Raw genomic sequence first — 20,147 nt, 5'->3', positions numbered from 1 at the left:
CAAGATAAAACCTTTTTCATTTATTTCATTTTCTTGTCAGCTTAGTCCCTTTATTAATTCGGGGTCGCCACAGCGGAATGAACCGCCAACTTATCCAGCAAGTTTTTATGCAGCGGATGCCCTTCCAGGCGCAACCTATCTCTGGGAAACATCCACACACAAAGGACAATTTAGCTTACCCAAGTCACCTGTACGGCATGTCTTTGGACTGTGGGGGAAACCGGAGCACCCTGAGGAAACCCACGCGAAGGTAGGGAGAACATGCAAACTCCACACAGAAACGCCAACTGAGCTGAGCTTCGAACCAGCAACCCAGCGACCTTCTTGCTGTGAGGCGACAGCACTACCTACTGCACCACTGCCTCGCCTATAAACCTTTTTTATTTATGTATTTTATTTTATTTTTATTAATGTCAGGGTAACAATAACAGCATCATACAAATTTGTTGTGTAGATTGTACATGATGAGTACAAATTTGTTGTGTAGATTGTACATCTCTGAGTACAATGATTTTAGACCGGTGGCATTAACATCTGTTATCATGAAATGTTTTGTGTCCATTGTAAAATCAGAAGTTGCTAGTAATTTAGATCCTCTACAGTTCACCTACAGGTATGGCAGAGGTACTGAAGATGCAGTTAATAGTATTTCGCACTTAATTCTTAAGCACTTAGACAATCCTAAAGCTTATGCTCGACTGCTTTTTATTGATTTTAGTTCCGCTTTTAATACGATCCAACCACATTTATTAATTGAAAAGATGGAACAGCTGAATATAAACCCATTCATATGCAAATGGTATTTCTCATTTTTAACAAACAGAACTCAGGTTGTTAAGGTTAAAAACATCTGTTCAGAGGAAAAGAACAGTAGTACTGGGGTTTCACAAGGCTGTGTCAGTTCGCCTATTCTTTTTACACTTTTTACAAATGAATGTATAAGTAAGCATTCACAGAATTTTATTTTTTAAATACTCTGATGACACAGCCATTTTAAGTTTACGATATGAGAAGGATGATATTGGGGTTATCTATCAGTCAGAAATTAGTCAATTCATTGATTGGTGTGATAGAAATAAGCTAAAAATAAATACTAAGAAAACAGAAGAGATGGTATTTGACCCTAAGTGCATAGGTGACCATCGTCAAGTGGTTGTAGCTACATGATGATCCTATTACTCAGTCAGATACCTATAAGTACTTGGGCATTCATATCGACAGTTCTTTCACATGGAAAACACATATTGATTGGATTTGTTCTCGTTTACATCAGAGATTGTATTTTTTACGGAGGTTGCGTCTTTTTGGAGTCAACAAGAAGTTCATGATGCTGTTTTATAAAGCAGTTCTTGAAAGCATTGTCAGGTATGGCATTACAGTGTGGTTTGGCAACCTATCTGTTCAGTGTAAATCTAAACTGATGCATCTCTTAAAGACAGCATGGAAAATTGTCAGGCACAACGAATATTTTAATCCTCAAGTTTTATATGAGAACTGTGTCCTCAATCAGGTGGATAGGATTGTAAAGGATCCAACTCATTTTTTGTTTCCCCAGTACGAACTGCTTCCCTCTGGTAGAAGATATAGAGTCCCAAAGTGTAGGTTAAACCGTTATAAGAAATCCTTTGTACCTGTGTCAGTGGGCTTACTTAATAAGAGTATATCTTAATTAGCACCATAAATGTTGTAATTGTTGTATTTTCTATTGTTTTTATTGCTTGTTTTAGTGAGTGTCTGCAGCAATATGGCGATGCCCAAAACAAATCTCCTGTCAAGGACAATAAAGTTTTACTACTACTACTACTACTACATGAGTTTTACAGAGAAGTAAAGCATCAAAATAAGCACATACAAGAGAAAAAACGACAAATAATATAAAATCATGTACAATCAAGGACAATAAGTAAACAGTTCTAATAGCTTTAAGATTTTTAGCTCTAATGTACTGTTGAAGTTCCTTTTCAAAAACAATAAAACAATGTACATTGAGAGAATTTACAGCGATGTATATGGCATTTTGCAAGAATTAAAATTAGATTAATAATAAAATATTCCTTACTTTTATCATCAGTGGTATTGACCCAACAGGATACCCTTAAAAGAAAACAAGAATCCCGGTAGTACATTGCGATGAATAACCAAAGAAATTTAATCCAAAAGCATTGTATTTAAGGGCAATGCAAAAAAATTGATCAACAGTTTCACTGGGAATATTTCAGATATTAAAGACTTGAATCTTTTCAAGAATGTCTTAGCTAGGTAAAATCTGTGTAACAGTTTTGATGAAATTTCTCAAATTTTGTTAGTTATTATATATTTTACAGACAAATACCAAACTTTTTCCCATTGAATCTGGTCATATATTTGCATCAAAAAAAAAAAAAAAAAACGTCACATTGTTACAATTTTTTTTTGAAAGACAGACCTGATTTTGTAATTACGTGAGGAAAGTTGTGATAAAAGCATTTTTTCCCACTGAGGTTTCCAAGGGGTGCAATGGCACAGTCAAAACACTGGAAGCTCCACCATAACCTCTAAAAAGCATTAAAACACTTTTAAGAATTGCATCCTCTACAATGGAAAATTATTTTGGAGTTACTGGGAAAACAAACTTGCATAAAAACTCTTTATAATTTAAGAGAAGACCTTCTTAATTAAATAACTCTTAATAAAGAGTTCTTCTTAATAAAATCAGTAGAAAAGAGAGACCTTCCAGTTTTGAAAAAAGTAATTGTGGAGAAAATTTCAAGTTGAGTTTGGTTTAATTATAAATTGCCTAAGCCAGTTAACTGTGAAAGAAAAGTTTAATAATGAAAAATGAAGAAAATGTAACCCTCTATTGGCCTATTAATACTTGTTCATAACTACAGATTTCTTTTCATAATGGATTTTATTCTTCCAGTCAAAATTAATCATAGCCTATTTTTATCCATACTTTTACAAACTTTATTATCTGCATATAAAGAAAGTGCAGGTAAAGTAAGCCAAGCTATACCCTCCGCTTTAATAAGCAACCTGTCTCTTAAAGAAGTCTCTCTACAGCCATAGCTGAAATATTCTCTGTGTCTTAATAATATCAGGATCAAAGTTTAGAAAATATTTCCTTCCTTGGTTTTTAGTAATCACAATGCCTAACATACTTCAGACTAACTGGGATATTGCATACAGTGGGAGCCGCACACTCTTTAATTGACGTTCACATTTGGTGAAGTTTAACTTAAGAGAAAAAACTAATTCTAAAACTATGGGCATTTAGAAAGCATTTTTTAATAAGCATTAAAAGATCAAACATATACCTTGTATAAATACTACAACCTTTCTGTTAAATAGCAACACAGCAGACACTACATTACCCATAAGTCTTTGGGCGTGCGGCGTGCGTGTGCTACGTTAAAACTCCCAGCGGTACGTCACATCATGAGCGTGCTGGGATAAAGAGGCTTCAACTGGGATTTAAATTGATGTCCTGTCTGGACGAACGCACAAGAGGCTAGGGTTAAACTATATAGTTATATAGTCAACCACTATTCTTACGCTCTGCACAGAGCTGGCTTGTTCCCGGACTGTGTTTTATAACATCTGCAGTTCAGAGATATTCACTAGCGGAGAGAACGCTAGCGTAGACTGTTAGCCGCGAGAATTTACTAGACAAAATCCTTCAAGAGTCACACCCTAAATTTCAGTTTCCTCGCATCGGCCACGCGATCGACTGCGGGTTCAGATGGTCCACCCTGTCTGGACGACAGTCGTACTATGTACATACTGTACTTGTTAGAGCAATACAACTAAGAAGCGTCAGGGGAATCATGTATGTCCACTTTCAGTCTACTTTGTTGGGAGACAGATAACGTTAGTCTGCTAGCTGTGTGTGTTCTTCATCATTACGCTGCGCTCTTGTCTGAAGACTGGGAATCATGAATTCACCAATATACACGTTTGTTTTGAGAGATGACACCAGTACTGTGTATGCTGAGGTCGCCAAGATTCTTACTTCAACTGGAAAATGGAAACGACTCAAGAAAGACAACCCTCGCTTTAATTTAATGCTGGGAGAGAGAAATCGGCTGCCTTTTGGACGGCTGGGTAAATCATTTCAACAAATGCATTGCTAAATCAAAATTTAACACTGATGTAATTGATTTAAATGTTGTTATTGTAGTGTATAATGAAAGTTAGTAGTCTCAGCAGGTTCTTGCAATGTATCTAAGCTATGATAGTTTTCATTAGACCATGCTATTTAAAAACAAAAAAAAACATAAAAGGTACAAAGTGTTTAATTTATGATTATACTCAATGAAGCAATGGTGTGCTGTGTGTCCTGCAGCAATAACCTGATAACAAAGTTTCAACTCTTTAATGCATCTATGTGGATTTTAAACTTTTAAAGTATGATAATCTTAAACCAGTTTTTGAATAATTTAGTCTCTTTATGTAATGAGATGTCTATTTGATGTTTACTACACAGAAACTATTTAATTTAAAATCAATATTTAATTTGGAACAATTCACATTTTTGTAATTTTCATATGCTAATAATTAGTGCTGCGATATTCTGTCATTACTTCAGTTTTCAGTGTCACATGATATTGTGATCACTCAGAAATCATATACTCGTTTTGTGCTGAAGGAACATTTCTTTCTATTTTTCATTTAGAAAACATTTTACTACCTGAGTGTTAAAATTATAAAAAATCTTTTATCAATAATAAAAAAATATGTCAGAAAATATTACGCAGCAGAAATGGTTTCAGCATTGATTGCAGTAAGAATTATTAATATTATTAAAACTTATTCAAAGTCAGTCTACAATTTATTATTAATGTAAATAATATTTCAATTAACAATTTAGCATCAATTTCGAAAGGATCATGTGACAACAAGATAGGTGGTAAAAATTAGTTTGCAATCACTGGATAAAACAATACTTTTTATTATATTCAAATATAAAATGTCACTTAAATATTTAATCATACTATTTTATTTGATCTTTTTTATCAAATAAATGCAGCACTTGTTAGCTTACAAGACTTTCAGAAATAAAAATATTTCATATAGAAGCTGTTTTTGAATGTCAAAAGTACTTTTTGCTGCAGGGCTGTGTTGTCATCACTCAATATTTCGATATTTAAGATTAGATGCCCTTCTGTGTCCTTTACAGGTCATGAACCAGGACTCATGCAGCTGGTGAATTATTATAGAGGAGCCGATAAACTGTGTCGCAAAGCATCACTGGTCAAGTATGTGGTTTACTTGAACAAAGTTACTTTGAATAACTTTTTTTGTTCAGTGGTACACTATTCAGTAATGCAATATTATGACAACGAACACGCATGGCATTGTTATCGTGGCCACTTCAACACAGTGTGTTAAACTTGTTTATAAGAATATTCAGATTGTGAATTTTTTTGTGTTCATTATCAGCAAGTGTTTGACTAGGAGTGAAATGTTTATTTTTAAACATTTTCAATGTTTTTTTATACACATAAATTTTAACAATTTACTATACGACTCAAAAGTGGTTAACTAATGTTAACAAAAGTAAGCATTTAATAATGTTAGGTGATGTTAACAAATATCATAACTTTTTATTTTATGGTGTTAATAACTAATAGATTTCAGCTATTTATTTTTGTAACAATTGTAGCTATTTTTCACTATTGACATTAGTTAATGGATTTACTAATGACATAAATTGTTACATATTATACTTTACAATCCCTTTGCAATTTAATTAGCGAAATTTGTATTGTAATTTGTAAAATCAGCTGGCAGTGTGTTGTTTTGTTCCTTTGTGTCGGGTTTCTTTGTGGGTAATTTGTTTTTTTGAATGCTACCTTAATGTACAAGTAGCTAAAACTTGTTCATTCAGAGGCAGGAGCCAGCGGTCATGCAACAACTTTAATCATAAGGGCAACATAAAGCAATAGTTTCCAACTGGAGCTCTTCCACAGGACTCACTTTTAAAAACTCGTACCAACAGGCTTGCTGCTCTCCTGCCACTCTTGGCCCCGCCCACACTAGTCAATGCTACCAAACTGTCCAGTCATGTGCTGCGTCCCAATTCAGATACTAATACTTCACCCTAAAAGTATGTACTTTTTTGTTTAGAAAAAGTAAATACATTTGAGTATGTAACAGAAGAGTATGCAAGTTTTGGACATACTACTTCATTAACAGATTGTTACGTTGCTTGGGTATGTCGCCTGTCAATCATCTCGACACATCCACATTTCTTTTATATTTAATTACCGACCTTATTTGAGAAGCAGCAGCATAAAAATCTGCCATTTTCGAGTCTATCATGCAGAGAAATCTCCTCAGATCTTTGTCTAATTATCTATTTAGAAGTTAATGTCCAAACATATAATATGTGAGTTCACATTGTTTTTTGCAGAGGAAAAATAGGACAGAAAACTCCTCACAAACAATTAATCACCAAAGCCTCCGTACTTTATGGTTGGTCTGACGTATTCACCAAGTTTGTAGTATATTTACACTTTTTAATCGAGTTTGTAGTTCTAATTAAATTCATGTCCAATAAGCAGTGTATTGTGGGCAATATTAGGGGTTGGAGTACAGGCGGTTCTAGACTCAGAATTTTTACCGAAAATAGTAAGCCATCCAGGAACCTTTGGCATACTTCTTTCAGCATACTATAGTTTGGGACATACTAATTCTAGTTTCAAATACTATTTAGAATGGACAGTATGTGAATTGGGACAGAGCAACAGAATTTGCGCAAACGGCATCATGACGTGTAGTTACATTTTTTGAGAGGTCAGTCTCTGGTCTGCATATGTCGAAGAATTTATATGCACAATTTATGCACGCATACGCTTGGCACAGAAGTATAAATCAGACTTAAGTGGAGCATGAATAAATGACAGAATTTAATTTAATCTCTTTAATGTTTTGTTAAGTGAGGAATGTCTTCAAATTGTACTGGGGTTTCCTCATGTGGTTTATTTTCATCAATTTATAGTTTGTTAACCTTGGGAATAATATTTATCTTGTAATATTTTTGATGTTTAGGATTATCAAGACCAGTCCAGAGTTGAAGGACTCCTGTAACTGGTTTCCTGAGTCCTACATCATATACCCAACCAACCTCAACACCCCGGTGGCCCCGGCCACCAACGGCATCAGCCACATGAAGAGCAACCCAAAGACAGATGAGCGAGAAGTCTTCTTAGCATCTTATAACTCCAGAAAGGAAAGTGGAGATGGGACAGTGTGGATAGCCAAATCATCAGCAGGCGCAAAAGGTAAAAAATCTCTGTTGATCCAAAAGACTGTTAAGATATAAACAAAGTTTTTAATGGGTATTTTGGGTCATATGGATCATTATTTTCATCACAGCATTTGAAAATGAAAGGCAACTTAAAGCAAATTATCTTCAGCAGACCACAAATAACTTCAAAAATTTGAGACCGTTTCAGAGCAATGTTATGGCCATGTTGATTATTTTTGTATTATTGGGCAGTGGTGTTCAACCATGTTCCAGAGAGACCACCAGCACTGCATGTTTTTGATGTTTCCTTTGTCACAACTATTTTAGGTCTTTTAGTCTCCACTTTCGAGCTGATGATCTGAATCAGGGGTGTTTGGTTAAGGAGACATGGATAATCTGCAGAGCTGGTGGTCCAAGAATGTGGTTGAGAAACACAGTTATAGGAAATACAAAGAGCAAAACAATCTAGATTAACAAAAATTAACAGCTTTTTTTTCTAAATTGGATTAATTTGCATGGATTAGATGTTCATAATAAAACACAATTGTGCGCTAACAAAATAAACACTACAAATGTTTATATTATGTGGACTTAAATGTTATTTTATTGAAAAAAATAATCCATCATTTATTAGTATGTTAATGTCCCTATCTATGTTCAGGTGCTGGCATTTTGATTTCTCATGACGCAAACCAGTTGCTGGAGTTCATTGATAATCAAGGCCAAGTGCATGTCATTCAGAAGTATCTGGAGAAACCTCTGCTGCTTGAGCCAGGTCATCGCAAATTCGATATAAGGTAAGATGAGCCTTTAAGATGATGGGAGAGCATACAAATGCAATGTGTCGTCCTAATGCTGGATGTTCTTTTATGCAGAAGTTGGGTGCTTGTGGACCATCAGTACAACATCTACCTGTACCGTGAGGGTGTGCTGAGGACATCGTCTGAGCCCTACAACAGCTCAGATCTCCAGAATATGACCAGTCATCTGACAAACCACTGTATTCAGAAAGAGCATTCGCAGAACTATGGCCGATATGAGGAGGGCAATGAAATGTTTTTTGATGAGTTTAAACAGTACCTGCTGAACACACACAATCTGGCTATGGAGACCTCTATTTTACCTCAGATCAAGCATATAATCAGGTGCTCATTTACAAAAAAAAGTTTATTTTCGCCATGAAAAAAGATGGAATTTCATGTTTTTGTGCCTATGAATGGGTTACATTAAAGGTGCACTAAGCAATATTAAAAAAATACTTTTGAATACACTGTTTCACTGGGTCGCAAAACAGAATTATAACAGCACTCAGCATTTATACAGCACTCAGAATTATAACAGCATTATAACAAAATTCGCTTGGTGTACCTTTAATACACATGTAGGAAATGTAGCTTACCTAATGTTTCAAAAGCTAATGAATTGGGGTTTTTTTGTGCTAGAGATTTAATAGTCTACCAGTTCAAAATCATAAAAATCTGTTTATATTTTGCATTTGCTTATTTTTTTTTTTTTACTAATTACAATTTTAGAATGTATTTACTTCTGTTATGATATTAGACATTAGTTTTTTGAAGATCTTCATTTAACTTAAGAAATACAATTATTTTGTTTCTATCAGTTTTAGTAATTTTATTACTTTAGTGCAACTTAAACTTCCTAGGTGGCTAACTGATTTTCAAAAAAACTTATGACCTTATTGTATTATAATTATACACAAATTGTGTTCTATTGTAATAAAATTACCAAAAATCTGGTGGGCTTGGATGGAATTCATGAACATTTTATGTTTCTGCATTATTACTTTTACTATTTTTATTTGTTTTAAACTTTAAAAATGGTTTTCAATATTTTCAAGATTAATATTTTTATGCTAATTAAACAAACTTGATCAAATTTTTGCACCAGGTTTTAAAACCACCAAAATTTTCCGTAATACCATTCCTAAGGTATGTGTAAGATTATTTTATTTACATTTTATTTTATTTTTTATTTTTTTGGAAACAGTATCCAAAAACTATAGGAATCAATTGTTGTTTTATCCAGACATTTAAAAAGAAAATATTTTAGAGCAGTAATTACAATACTGTGAAACTGTGATATTTTTATCCAAGGTTATTATACCGTCAAAATCTTATATCGGCCCATTCCTTTTACAGTACGTGTATGTGACCTCCTCTGTGAAAAGTCAGTGTGATGTCACAATCTATTTCCAAGTAACGGTATCAAAGTTGTATAGTCAAAAATGACAAAAATATGCAGTTTCTGTTATCAAGGAATTGACATACAGTACTATATTTACATGTACAACTTATACTGAAATTACTAATTTAATCAACACTATCATCTTAATATTTTGAGGAAAAAAAACAGAGGTTTGCCATCTAAGTATTGTGGTGTTGTTGTTTTTTTCTCAAAAGGAGCTGTCTTGCATGCATCGAACCAGCCATCAGCACAAAGCACCTCTCCTACCAGAGCTTCCAGCTCTTTGGCTTTGACTTTATGCTGGACGAAAGCTTTAAAGTCTGGCTGATTGAGATCAATGGGGCACCTGCCTGTGCACAGTCAGTACAAACTTCTCATTTCTTATGTCAACAATACTTTACTTAAGTTTTTTGCTTGCAATTGTCTATATTGCATTATTGCATATATATATATGTAATGCCAAATCGATTTGGAGGCGGGCCAGAATTTTTAAAATGGAGTGGACTTTTAAACTAAGTGTATAATAACTGGTTTCTTGCATTTATGATCTCTGATAATATATTAATCGATTTAACAAGTTGTGTGAGCTGATGTTGATTATTTAACACTAAGTTTTTACAATTGTTTTGCCACTAATTTCTGAACCCTAATGTCAATTTTTAAAACTGAAATCACCTTTTCAATATAATACAATTAAACATTAAATTGATCCCATTTGTAAATGCAGCTCAAACATAACATTTGAAATAACTCATTCATTTATTAGTTTTCTTTTCGGCTAAGTCCCTTTATTAATCCGAGGTCGCCACAGCGGAATAAACAGACAACTTATGCAGCATGTTTTTGTGCAGCAGATACCCTTCCAGCCGCAACCCATCTCTGGGAAACATCCATACACACTCATTCACACTCATACACTACAGACAATTTAGCCTACCTAATTCACCTGTACTGCATGTCTTTGTACTGTGGGAGAAACTGGAGCACCCGGAGGAAACCCACGCGAACAGGGAGAACAAGCAGACTCCACACAGAAACGCCAACTGACCCAGCTGAAGCTCAAACCAGTGACCTTCTTCATGTGAGGCGACAGCACTACCTACTGCGCCACTGCCTCGTCATTTGAAATAACTGTATTCATTTAATTAATTTCGTGTAACTGTCAATTGGTACAAGTGCCCAAAATTATGAATTTCCTATTATAAAGTATACATTACTCTGTATGCATAACTTATTGGAAACTGATGTACAATATTACAAGTTTAGATGAAAATTTCTGGATAAATCAAATGACATCAGTTACCACACAAGATGACTCAATTGAACTACATTATCTATGGATTTTGTCCTTATTTTACATACAGTTGAAGTCAGAATTATAAACCCCCCTGAATTATTAGCCCCCCCCCCCATGTTTATTTATTTTTTTTTCAATTTTTGTTTAAGGAGAGATTCTTTTCAACACATTTCTCAACATGATAGTTTTAATAACTTATTTCTAATAACTGATTACTTTTATCTTTCCCATGATGACAGTAAATAATATTTTACTAGATATTTTTCAAGACATGTCTATACAGCTTAAAGTGACATTTAAAGGCTTAACTAGGTTAATTAGGTTAACTTGGCAGGTTTGGGTAATTAGTCATTGTATAATGATGGTTTGTTCTATAGACTATCGCAAAAAATAGCTTAAAGGGGCTTACAATTTTGACCTTAAAATAATGTTTAAAATATAAAAACTGCTTTTATTTTAGCTAAAATGAAACAAATAAGACTTTCTCTGGGAGAAAAAATATTATCGGACTTGCTGTGAAAGTTTCCTTGCTCTGTTAAACATAATTTGGGAAATATTTAAAAAAGAAAAAACAATCAAAAGGGGGGCTAATAATTCTGACTTTAACTGTATATGGTTTCAATGTTTTTACACACAATGTTTTCATACTTGAGATTACTGTATGCAAGAAAGTCCAATCACAGCATGAATAAAATTTTAGTTTCAAGAGTTCACACTTGGCTGATGATTGATAATAAAGCGTGTTTGGCATGCTGTCCCAGGAGAGAGCCCTGAGCTCAGAATAGTTTTGAGCCTGAGGCTCCCCGTTTGAAGAGTGAGAGGGGAGTTTGACCTCATGTAGGTCTCGAGAACTCCTCTGCTTGTGAATGTGTAGGAATAGCTGAGATATAGCTGGCTAAGAGTTTGTCTTGAGATGTTACTTTGAAGTAGTCAATTTACTTATGATGTATGTCTTTGGACGGTGGGAGAAAACCGGGGAACCCAGGGAAAACTCACATGAGCACAGGGAGAACTTTCAAACTCCGCACAGAAATGCTGACTGCCTCGGTGAGGGGTCGAACCAGTGTTGTTCTTGCTTTGAGGCAACAGTGCTAACCACTGGGCCACTGTGCCAACCTATTATTAGAAGGGAAGGAGTAGGGGTAAGAGGAGCATTCTTCAAGGCGTAGATGACTGAAGTGGAAAACTGGTTAATTATAGTGAGTCAGTATTCATCTAATTGGCACAATATGTGGAGCTGATGCGGTACCAGCCATGGTTAGTCATAAGCACATGATCCTCTCAAAGTTAGTTTATAAATAAACCACACTCGATGATTCTACTGTCTGTACTATTCCCTTTGCACTTATGTATAAACCATGATGAAACCTGTATCCTATATTTTAAACAACAATATTTAATGATTGTTTATTGAAAGCATGTGCATGCATGCGTGCAAATTTAAGTTATGTTTCTGTGGTAATTGTATGATAACAGGATCATATGAACCAATGATCCTGCAAATGCAAGACTTCTTAAAGGAAATCAACGCAGCATGCAGAGTTTTGAACACTAGAGAGTCTGTGTTAGAAGTAGTGACTGTTAGAGTTTTGTGTCGAGTTTTGAAAATTGATATCAGGGTTCTGAAATTTGTGGCAAAACAACTGTAAAAACTCTTAATCAGGCATGTCCAAACTCTGCTCAAGAGGCCTGTTGTCCTGCAAAGTTTTGTTCCATCTCCAATCAGACACTCATGGGCTAGCTAATCAAACTCTTACTAGGCTTTCTAGAAACATCCTTGCAGGTGTGTTGAGGCAAGTTGGCGCTAAAATCTGCAGGACACCAGCCCTCAAGGACCGAGTTTGGACACCCCTACTCTAAATCAAATGTTTATAAGAGGCAATTGTTGCAGAGTAATGGTGATCCACACAGTGGCTGTTGGCTAGCTTGAGCAATTTTTTATTTAAATAAGATTTTTCTATCTAAAAATATGAATTAAAACTAAATTTAATATTTATACGGGATTTACGAAGCGGAGATTGTCCTTAGTGTAGGTGAGATCCCAAAACTGAAGGTATTTGTGTTAAAACATTAACATAGTAATTATTATTAAAAATTATGTATAAATGTTTATTAATCATGTACTTATTTTGAATTATCTTAAAAACCACCAACTACTCTTAAATAAGTGGTTTGTTAATCATTTTGTTCTTTACTAAATTATTGCGTAATAATGAAAATGCAAACAAGCACAATATACATGGACCATTTATAAACTATTTCCTGATGTCTATTTAATGTTGAGTAAAAAAAATAATGGTTTTAACCCTTTAATGTTTATGACAGTAACGATGTGATCAGTAAATTGATTTTAATAGCCTAGACCTTTTGATTTTCTAATGTTTGTTATGTATTCTATCATTTGAAGCTAATTTCAAGCCATTTGTAACGGTTGTTGGGGTTGTATCCCATATATGTAAATCCCAATGTTAACAGGTTTACTTTAAGCACTTGCTTTTCTGACACACAAAGCCTACTTTAACGTGCAGTAAGCAGATCTAATTTCTAATCTAAATGTGTAAATCCAATTAATATATTTAAAATACAAGTTAATGTTTAGATTTCAAAGATACACAAATAAGTCATATATACATGCAACATAAATTTCAAAATTTAGCAAAAAGAGTTTCTATATGAATATTAGGACATAGACCCTATATTTATCCATGGAACATTTTCAGGTTTTGATAAATACTTGTAAGACTTTATGATAATACTTTACATTTTAAGTACAGCAGTTTTTTTTTTTCTTTTTAAGAACAGTGCCATTTTTAAACTTTTTTTAAAGCACATAATTTAAACGTTGATGTTTTATTTTTTACCTGTAAGCACAGTACAGTGTTACTGTTCAAACTATTTATAATGTAGGCAATAATAAATATTCATAATATTAAGAATTAATATGCCACATTTTCGAACTCTGCAGAGCTGTAGCTGCTTATTTAGGCTTACTATACTACTGTATTTCGGTCTTTATGGTGGCACTTGGAGACACAATTGTTTTCTAAGGTGGTACTTGGTGAAAGTTTTAGAACCACTGATTTAACACATTTAAAAATCACACCTCCCAAACACCAAGTCACATTGAGAGAGAAAAGATGTAATATACTGCTCAAAAAAACCAAAGCGAACATTTGGAGTTACATTGGATTGTGTACAAGTGTCCACTTTATTTTCTTAGCAGTAAATTTTATTACATTCAGAATTGTTTACCCAATAACACTTCCATGTATTTTAGCTCCTTTTCAATAAATAAATCAAAATTGATTTGGAATATTTAAGGCTTTTTCTTCTTTAATAGTTTTGTATGATGTTAAGTTTGAATGTTAAATATTGTCAATTTTTTTTTTCCTTTAGGAAATTGTACCCTGAGCTCTGTCAAGGGATCGTGGATGTGGCCATCTCCACAGTCTTCTCTCTGAGTGCGGATGCTCTCTCATCTTCACCTCCATTCTCCACCTCTCCATCTTTGTCCTCCAACTCCTGCTCCTCACCCAAGATCAGAGCACCCCATCACTTCGGCCCATTCAGCAAACTATAAATGACTTGCAAAATACTGCCATTATCATGCAAACCCCACTGTCCCACTTAAAACAACATCAGCCAGTCTAAAATTTTAAGGGGCTTGGGGTTGAACATGCCGGAGATTCATCTCCATCTGAAGAGGGCAGAAGGGACATGAGGTCAACCACTGTATGATCAGTGTTTGTTTGCAAACAAAAAAGCTGAGAGCTCAGCTTTCTGACGTAAAGACTTGAAGGTGAGGAAAATCCAGAGTAGCAGCATCCAGAAAAGAGAGTAATTTGGTTTCTGAAGCCAAGCATTTACAATTTTGAGACTACAATTTTGGGCCTTCAAAGGGATTGTTCTCCCAAAAATGAAAATTTACTAGTCAAGTGTTTTTTTTTTTTCTTTTCTGTTCAACACAAAAGAGAGATTTTGAAGAATGTTAGAAACCAGTACCCAATGCCTTGCCTTTTTTGTAGTATGAAAGCTATGACAGAATTTTCAGATTTGGGTGAACCATCCCTTCAGGTCAGAGGTGTCAAACTCTGCAGTCCTGCTTTAACACCTACCTTTGTTGTGAAGGAGCCTGAAGGACTCAATTTGTTTGATCAGGTGTGTTTAAATAGGGGTGAAGCTAAACCTTGCAGAGCTGTGGCCTTCCAGGAACTGATTTTGCCACTATGCTTTAATTCAGATTTAATTCAATTCATTTTAAACTCAATACCTGGAGGGCCACTGCTCTGCAAGTGCAGTTTAGCTCCAACCACTTCTAACTCACACCTGCTTAATAGACTTGAACACCTTCATTAGTTGGATCAGCTGCATTTGATTGGGGTTGAAGCAAAACTGCCCTCCAGGAGTCCAGTTTGAGACCTATGCTTTAGGTGATTTTAAAATGTGAATTTAAGCACATATTTGAAGGAGTATAGGACACCAAAAAGAGCAAAAAAAAATTTGACTCTGAATTGCCCCCAGATCTGTCCAGATGTCAGCAAGACTCCTCAGGATTTTTCCCAGCACCTTGATAAGCCTAATGATGGATTTGAGCCTAGTGCCTTACAGATTCAACACTAACTCCCAGCAAATTAATCCGGCCTTTTTGTAAATGCACTCAATCAACTACAGTGCTGCGCATAAATGAGTACATGTCCTTAAGAAATTTAACTTTTATCCATTTCTCAGAGAGCCAAACATCTTTAGGAATAGAACGATAATACAATTAAATTCAATCAAGTTATTGCAAAAAAAAAAAAAAAACTCCCCCAACATATGATCATAGTCCAAAAGCCATTACACCTAAAATAAGTTGTTGTTTTTGAACTGACCAATCTACTGTAGCTGTATGTATCTCATTTCAAAGGGTGCCATTCGATAGGCGCTGCGTCATTGTGCCGTGATGAAGGCTGTCTTATTCCAAACAAAATTTGAAGGCTCCTTTAAATGCAGCCTCCAAACGTGTCCTTCGTTTCACAGGTAATGAAGGACACAGCCGTTGGATTAAATGTATGAATTAGGTTTATTTTACTTGGATATCTAAACGCATGTTAAAAAAATAAAAAGAACATGACGTGTCTTACTAAAAAGTTATTTTACAGACCGTTTACATTTTTAAGTGTACATTTTTGGATTTAAAAAATTATTTTTCAGTGTTTGTAAACTTGCTTTACCTTCAGATTGCTTAAAATAAGTTTAAAGTCCGTCTGTAAAAAGTCATCACAAAGTTTATTACCGTTAGTAACAGCAGCTGTTACGTTTGCTAGGTGGCTGGATTATCTCATTTCAAAATCCTTGATTTGGCTTGTGTGGACTTCGAAGGACTCGCCCTCACAGAGGTATGGACCCTCTAAAATGAGACACAAATACTATTGTAAGTTATTCTATAGAATTTATTAATTTATTTGAGAGATTGGTCAGCAGTGTACTCATTTAAACTTAGCACTGTAATGTCAGTCTGATTATTGTATGTATTTTGTGCTTTTTTTTTTTGCTTGGGTAGTGTGTACTAAATAGTTTTGAAACCAAAAATGAAACATTTTCTGATTCAGATTTTTATGATTTGCCGTTTAATGTAGAAGACAGTGTTTAGTAGAAGTAGCAGAAGATAACGTTTACATGCTTGTTGTTGATCTGTCCACTGAGACCAGATTTAGTCTTCCCAATGCTCCTGTTGATGTTTGCACAGGTCTGGTTATTAATTATGTTGTGACAGGCAATCAAGAACATCTGGGAACTGGGGAAATACTGCCTTCTGTAGCACCAGAAGACACGTTCACAACTAGACAAATGCTCAAAGAGTATTCTCTGAGTGAGGAAACTTTTGGTGGGCTAAAATGTTGCATGTCGAAGCATGTAAATACCTACTAGAGATAGGAGTTTGAGTTTTTATATTTTAAGATAAATGCATCACTTCAGCTCTCATTTTATACTTCTGTACTGTAAAAATGAATCATGCATTGCTTGGTTGATATTTCTTAAAAGGATAGTTCACCCCCAAAATGACAATTTTTATCATTTACTCACCCTTCACATGTCATAAACCCGTATTTTTATGTTGTACACAAGTTATTGTTGGAAACTTGTAACCATTGACTTCCACATTATTTGATTTTCCTATTATGGAAGTCAGTAATGTAATATTTTCATTTTATTTCAGTTCACCTAAAAATAGCATTCTATATATTTTATTCTAAAAAAAAAAAAAAAAAATTCTGGTAGCCATTGAGTTTTTTTTTCCCTTTTCCTGTTTGAATTCCTGTTTAACAGAAAAGTGTAACTTCAAAAAGTTTGGAACCACTTAAGCAGTAGTCACCAAACTTGTTCCTGGAGGGCCTGTGTCTCTACAGAGATTTTAGCTCCAACCCTAATCAAACACACCTGAACAAGCTAATCAAGGTCTTACTAGGTATACTTGAAACATCCAGGCAGGTGCGTTGAAGAAAGTTGGAGCTAATCCCTGCAGGGACACCGGCCCTCCAGGACCGTGATTGGTGAACCCTGCACTTGAGGGTGAGTAAATTAGCATTTATTTATTTTTTTATTTTTTTATTTTTTTGCTAACTATCCCTTTAATACACAAAATTGGATGCTTCCTGGTGGGTTTGTGGTGCAGCAGGAGTCATAGTAGTATTTCTTTATTTTACTCTGTATAGGCAGATTGATATGACTGGTGTGATTCATTAACAGCAGGCTCTGAGTGGTTGACACTGTTAAGATGACTGGTGAAAATGATGCACAAGCAGCAATTTAGTGTTGAATGCGTGATATTTAGGAGTCCGTGTTATGGCTGTTTGTGGAAACAGGAAAGACTTTTAAAGACATAGTTCACCCAATAATGAAAATTCTGTCATAATTTGATCAACCTTTTCTTGTTCCAAACCTGTTTGAGTTTCTTCTGTTGAGCAAGAAGTAAGATCTTCTGAACAGACTTTAGAGGATTGACTTTCATAGTATATTTGTTCCTATAAGGACGTCAATAGCTGCTTTTTCCAACATTCTTCAGAGTACCTTGTTTTATGTTCAACAGAAGACATTCAAAAAAAAAGTTTAGAACCAAATGATTATGAATAAATTGTGAGGAAATTTTTATTTTTAGCCGAACTATCCCTTTAAGAGGGGTTCAAGCAGTGCAATGTCTCTTGAGTTTTAAAGTATTGAAGGGAAAGGACTGTATAAAACCAGAGGATGTCATCAACACTTTCACTATGCTATCCAGTCATCATATTTTTATTATGCATCTTTGTGTTGTGATTTTTTTCATGTTTTTTTTTTAAACATTATATTGCTGTACAGTTTTTCAATTAGTTAAAAAAGAGAAAACTGATGACAGTCTTATGTAGCCTGAAGGGAAACATCTCCATCCAGCCAAAGATCAGTTTGATTCAATATCTTCAATGCTGTTCAAGATGTCTAATGGTCTTCTGGACATTACTGGTTTACGTAAAATGTAGGAATGCTGTTTTTGTTTTTCTCCTGTATTTGTCTGAGGAAGGAATGTTATTATTAGTCTAGTTTGCTGTATTTGTTACTGTTGTTCAGACTTTTTGAAAAAAAAAACTAAATCCATTGGATTGGTTAAAGACTAAAAGTGTTCGTTATTCAAATATAAGCATTCATTGTGTGCAATAAATTAAAATACTCAACACTGTCTGAAACTCTTGAGTAATGTAACAAGTATCCTCATAGTTACATAATGCCTGCATATATCCAAATTATATGTAGTGATTTACTGTCATGTGTTTAAGCAATATCATTCCAGTAGCAGTGCGATGTGGCTGTATATCGGCACTGTTGGGAGGTGTGTGTTGGTAGGAGGCCACTGGCCGAGTGTTTGAGTGTTACACCAGTGACTATAGGCAGCCACATCGCACTGCTACGAGTGTGATATTGCATTTATACAACATTTCGATGGCATAATTGTGTATAAAAAAAAGAAAATCAAATACAAAGACTCTCAACATTCTTTTGTATGAGGAACTACTTTCTTCTGCCATTTTTTTTTACATCTGCAGCTGACATCAGATCAGCAGAAACTGTTGCACTAGCCACTCTATTGATATTTTGGCAGTGTGCTTTGGGTCATTGTCTGACTGGAAGATGAATCGTCGCCCAAGTCTGAGGTCAAGAGCACTCTGAAGCAGGTTTTCATTCAGGCTGTCTCTGTACATTGCTGCATTCATCTTTCCCTCTATCCTGACTAGTCTTTCAGTTTCTGCTGCTGAAAAACATCCCCACAGCATGATGCTGCCACCACCATGCTTCACTGTAGGGATGGCCTGGTGATGAGGAGTGCCTGGTTTTCTCCAAACGTAATGTCTGGCATTCACTCTGAAGAGTTCAATTTTAGTCTCATCAGACCAGAATTTTATTTCTCATGGTCTGAGAGTCCTTCAGATGCTTTTTGGCAAATTCTAGGCGTGGAGTGGCTTTTGTCTGGTCACTTTACCATACATGCCTGATTGGTGGACTGCTGCACAGATGGTTGTCCTTCTGAAAGGTTCTCCTCTCTCCACAGAAGAACGCTGGAGCTCAGACAGAATGACCACATAGACTGTAAAATATATGGACGTAGGATCTGTGACGTCACCCATAGGTTTCTGAAGAGCGCAAAAGAAGCCACAAGTAGGCGTGGCCAAACATCGCCATTTTGTTTGCGCGTCATCGCACTCAAGGCGGGATCCCAAACAAGGGCAAAGAGGCGGAGAGTGAGCGGAGCTTCAGACACTGCTGGCATTTTGCTTGGACCTGGCTCAGACACACTTTACTTTGGGAAAACCCTTAATACTTTATCACCTGCGACTCGTTTGTATTCTGACCACATGTGCTTGGCTGTACACTATATCAATAAACTGTTAAGTCTTTTAAAAACACTGCTGTAATACATTAAGCCACTAAGTATTGTTCTTATGATGTTTTTCTACAGGAGGAAAACGCAAATTACTGCCAAACACTTCAGATATAGTCTGTCAGTAAATGCAAGACTATTGATGAAATCTAGCATAACTCTGTAAGATAACACTTCAGATGACTGTTCTACAGTCCACATCTAATCAATCTGTCAGATTCTAGGGTGCATTACAGTGATAAACAACGTTATAAATGATATATGATCTTAAATAAAACAAATACATTTATAGAAATGGTATACAAGTATATAACTTTACTCACATGGGAAACGGAGGCCACTTGAATGGTTTGTGAGCACAATTAAGTGCAGACAGCATCCCATATCATCATCTGATTATTGTAGAAAATAATCCCAAAAGGCAACTGACTGTGTAAAGCCACATAAAACAAGACAAAAATGTGATGAATATGCCGAAATCAGTGGCTAATCTGCCGGAATCCGCTGAGGTACAGTGACGGCGACCA

At 35.2% G+C, this 20,147-nt stretch overlaps 4 protein-coding genes across 8 annotated transcripts in view; 2 read left to right on the top strand and 2 right to left on the bottom strand.

The window, feature by feature from the left end:
• LOC147841024 (uncharacterized) overlaps window positions 1–20,147 on the bottom strand; it is a 485,466-nt gene that overhangs the window by 104,643 nt on the left and 360,676 nt on the right. The window lies entirely within an intron of this gene.
• Window positions 1–20,147, top strand: part of LOC147834160 (uncharacterized) — a 439,063-nt gene that overhangs the window by 81,109 nt on the left and 337,807 nt on the right. The window lies entirely within an intron of this gene.
• Window positions 1–20,147, bottom strand: part of klc1a (kinesin light chain 1a) — a 209,886-nt gene that overhangs the window by 93,415 nt on the left and 96,324 nt on the right. The window lies entirely within an intron of this gene.
• ttl (tubulin tyrosine ligase) lies at window positions 3,420–19,643 on the top strand. Of its 5 annotated transcripts, none has more exons than XR_015505433.1 (9): window positions 3,420–4,083; window positions 5,159–5,237; window positions 7,033–7,265; window positions 7,893–8,028; window positions 8,107–8,376; window positions 9,652–9,795; window positions 14,130–14,532; window positions 16,040–16,111; window positions 19,291–19,643. XR_015505433.1 is itself a non-coding variant. In XM_087278550.1 (7 exons), the coding sequence occupies exons 1-7, from the start codon at window positions 3,915–3,917 to the stop codon at window positions 14,311–14,313; spliced, it is 1,215 nt and encodes a 404-aa protein (XP_087134676.1). In that variant the 5' UTR covers window positions 3,420–3,914; the 3' UTR covers window positions 14,314–15,449.

This window comes from Danio rerio, chromosome 13 (assembly GCF_052040795.2).
Source record: "Danio rerio strain M-AB ecotype USA chromosome 13, GRCz13ab, whole genome shotgun sequence".
NCBI lineage: Eukaryota > Metazoa > Chordata > Actinopteri > Cypriniformes > Danionidae > Danio > Danio rerio.
This window is presented reverse-complemented; position numbering and strand designations above follow the sequence as displayed.

Bases quoted from the DNA above. Each gene is read 5' to 3' on its own strand.
- ttl (XM_087278550.1), top strand. From the start codon at position 3,915: ATGAATTCACCAATATACACGTTTGTTTTGAGAGATGACACCAGTACT. The intron at 5,238-7,032 runs GTATGTGGTTTA...TTTGATGTTTAG, and splicing joins CGCAAAGCATCACTGGTCAA to GATTATCAAGACCAGTCCAG. The intron at 7,266-7,892 runs GTAAAAAATCTC...ATCTATGTTCAG, and splicing joins ATCATCAGCAGGCGCAAAAG to GTGCTGGCATTTTGATTTCT.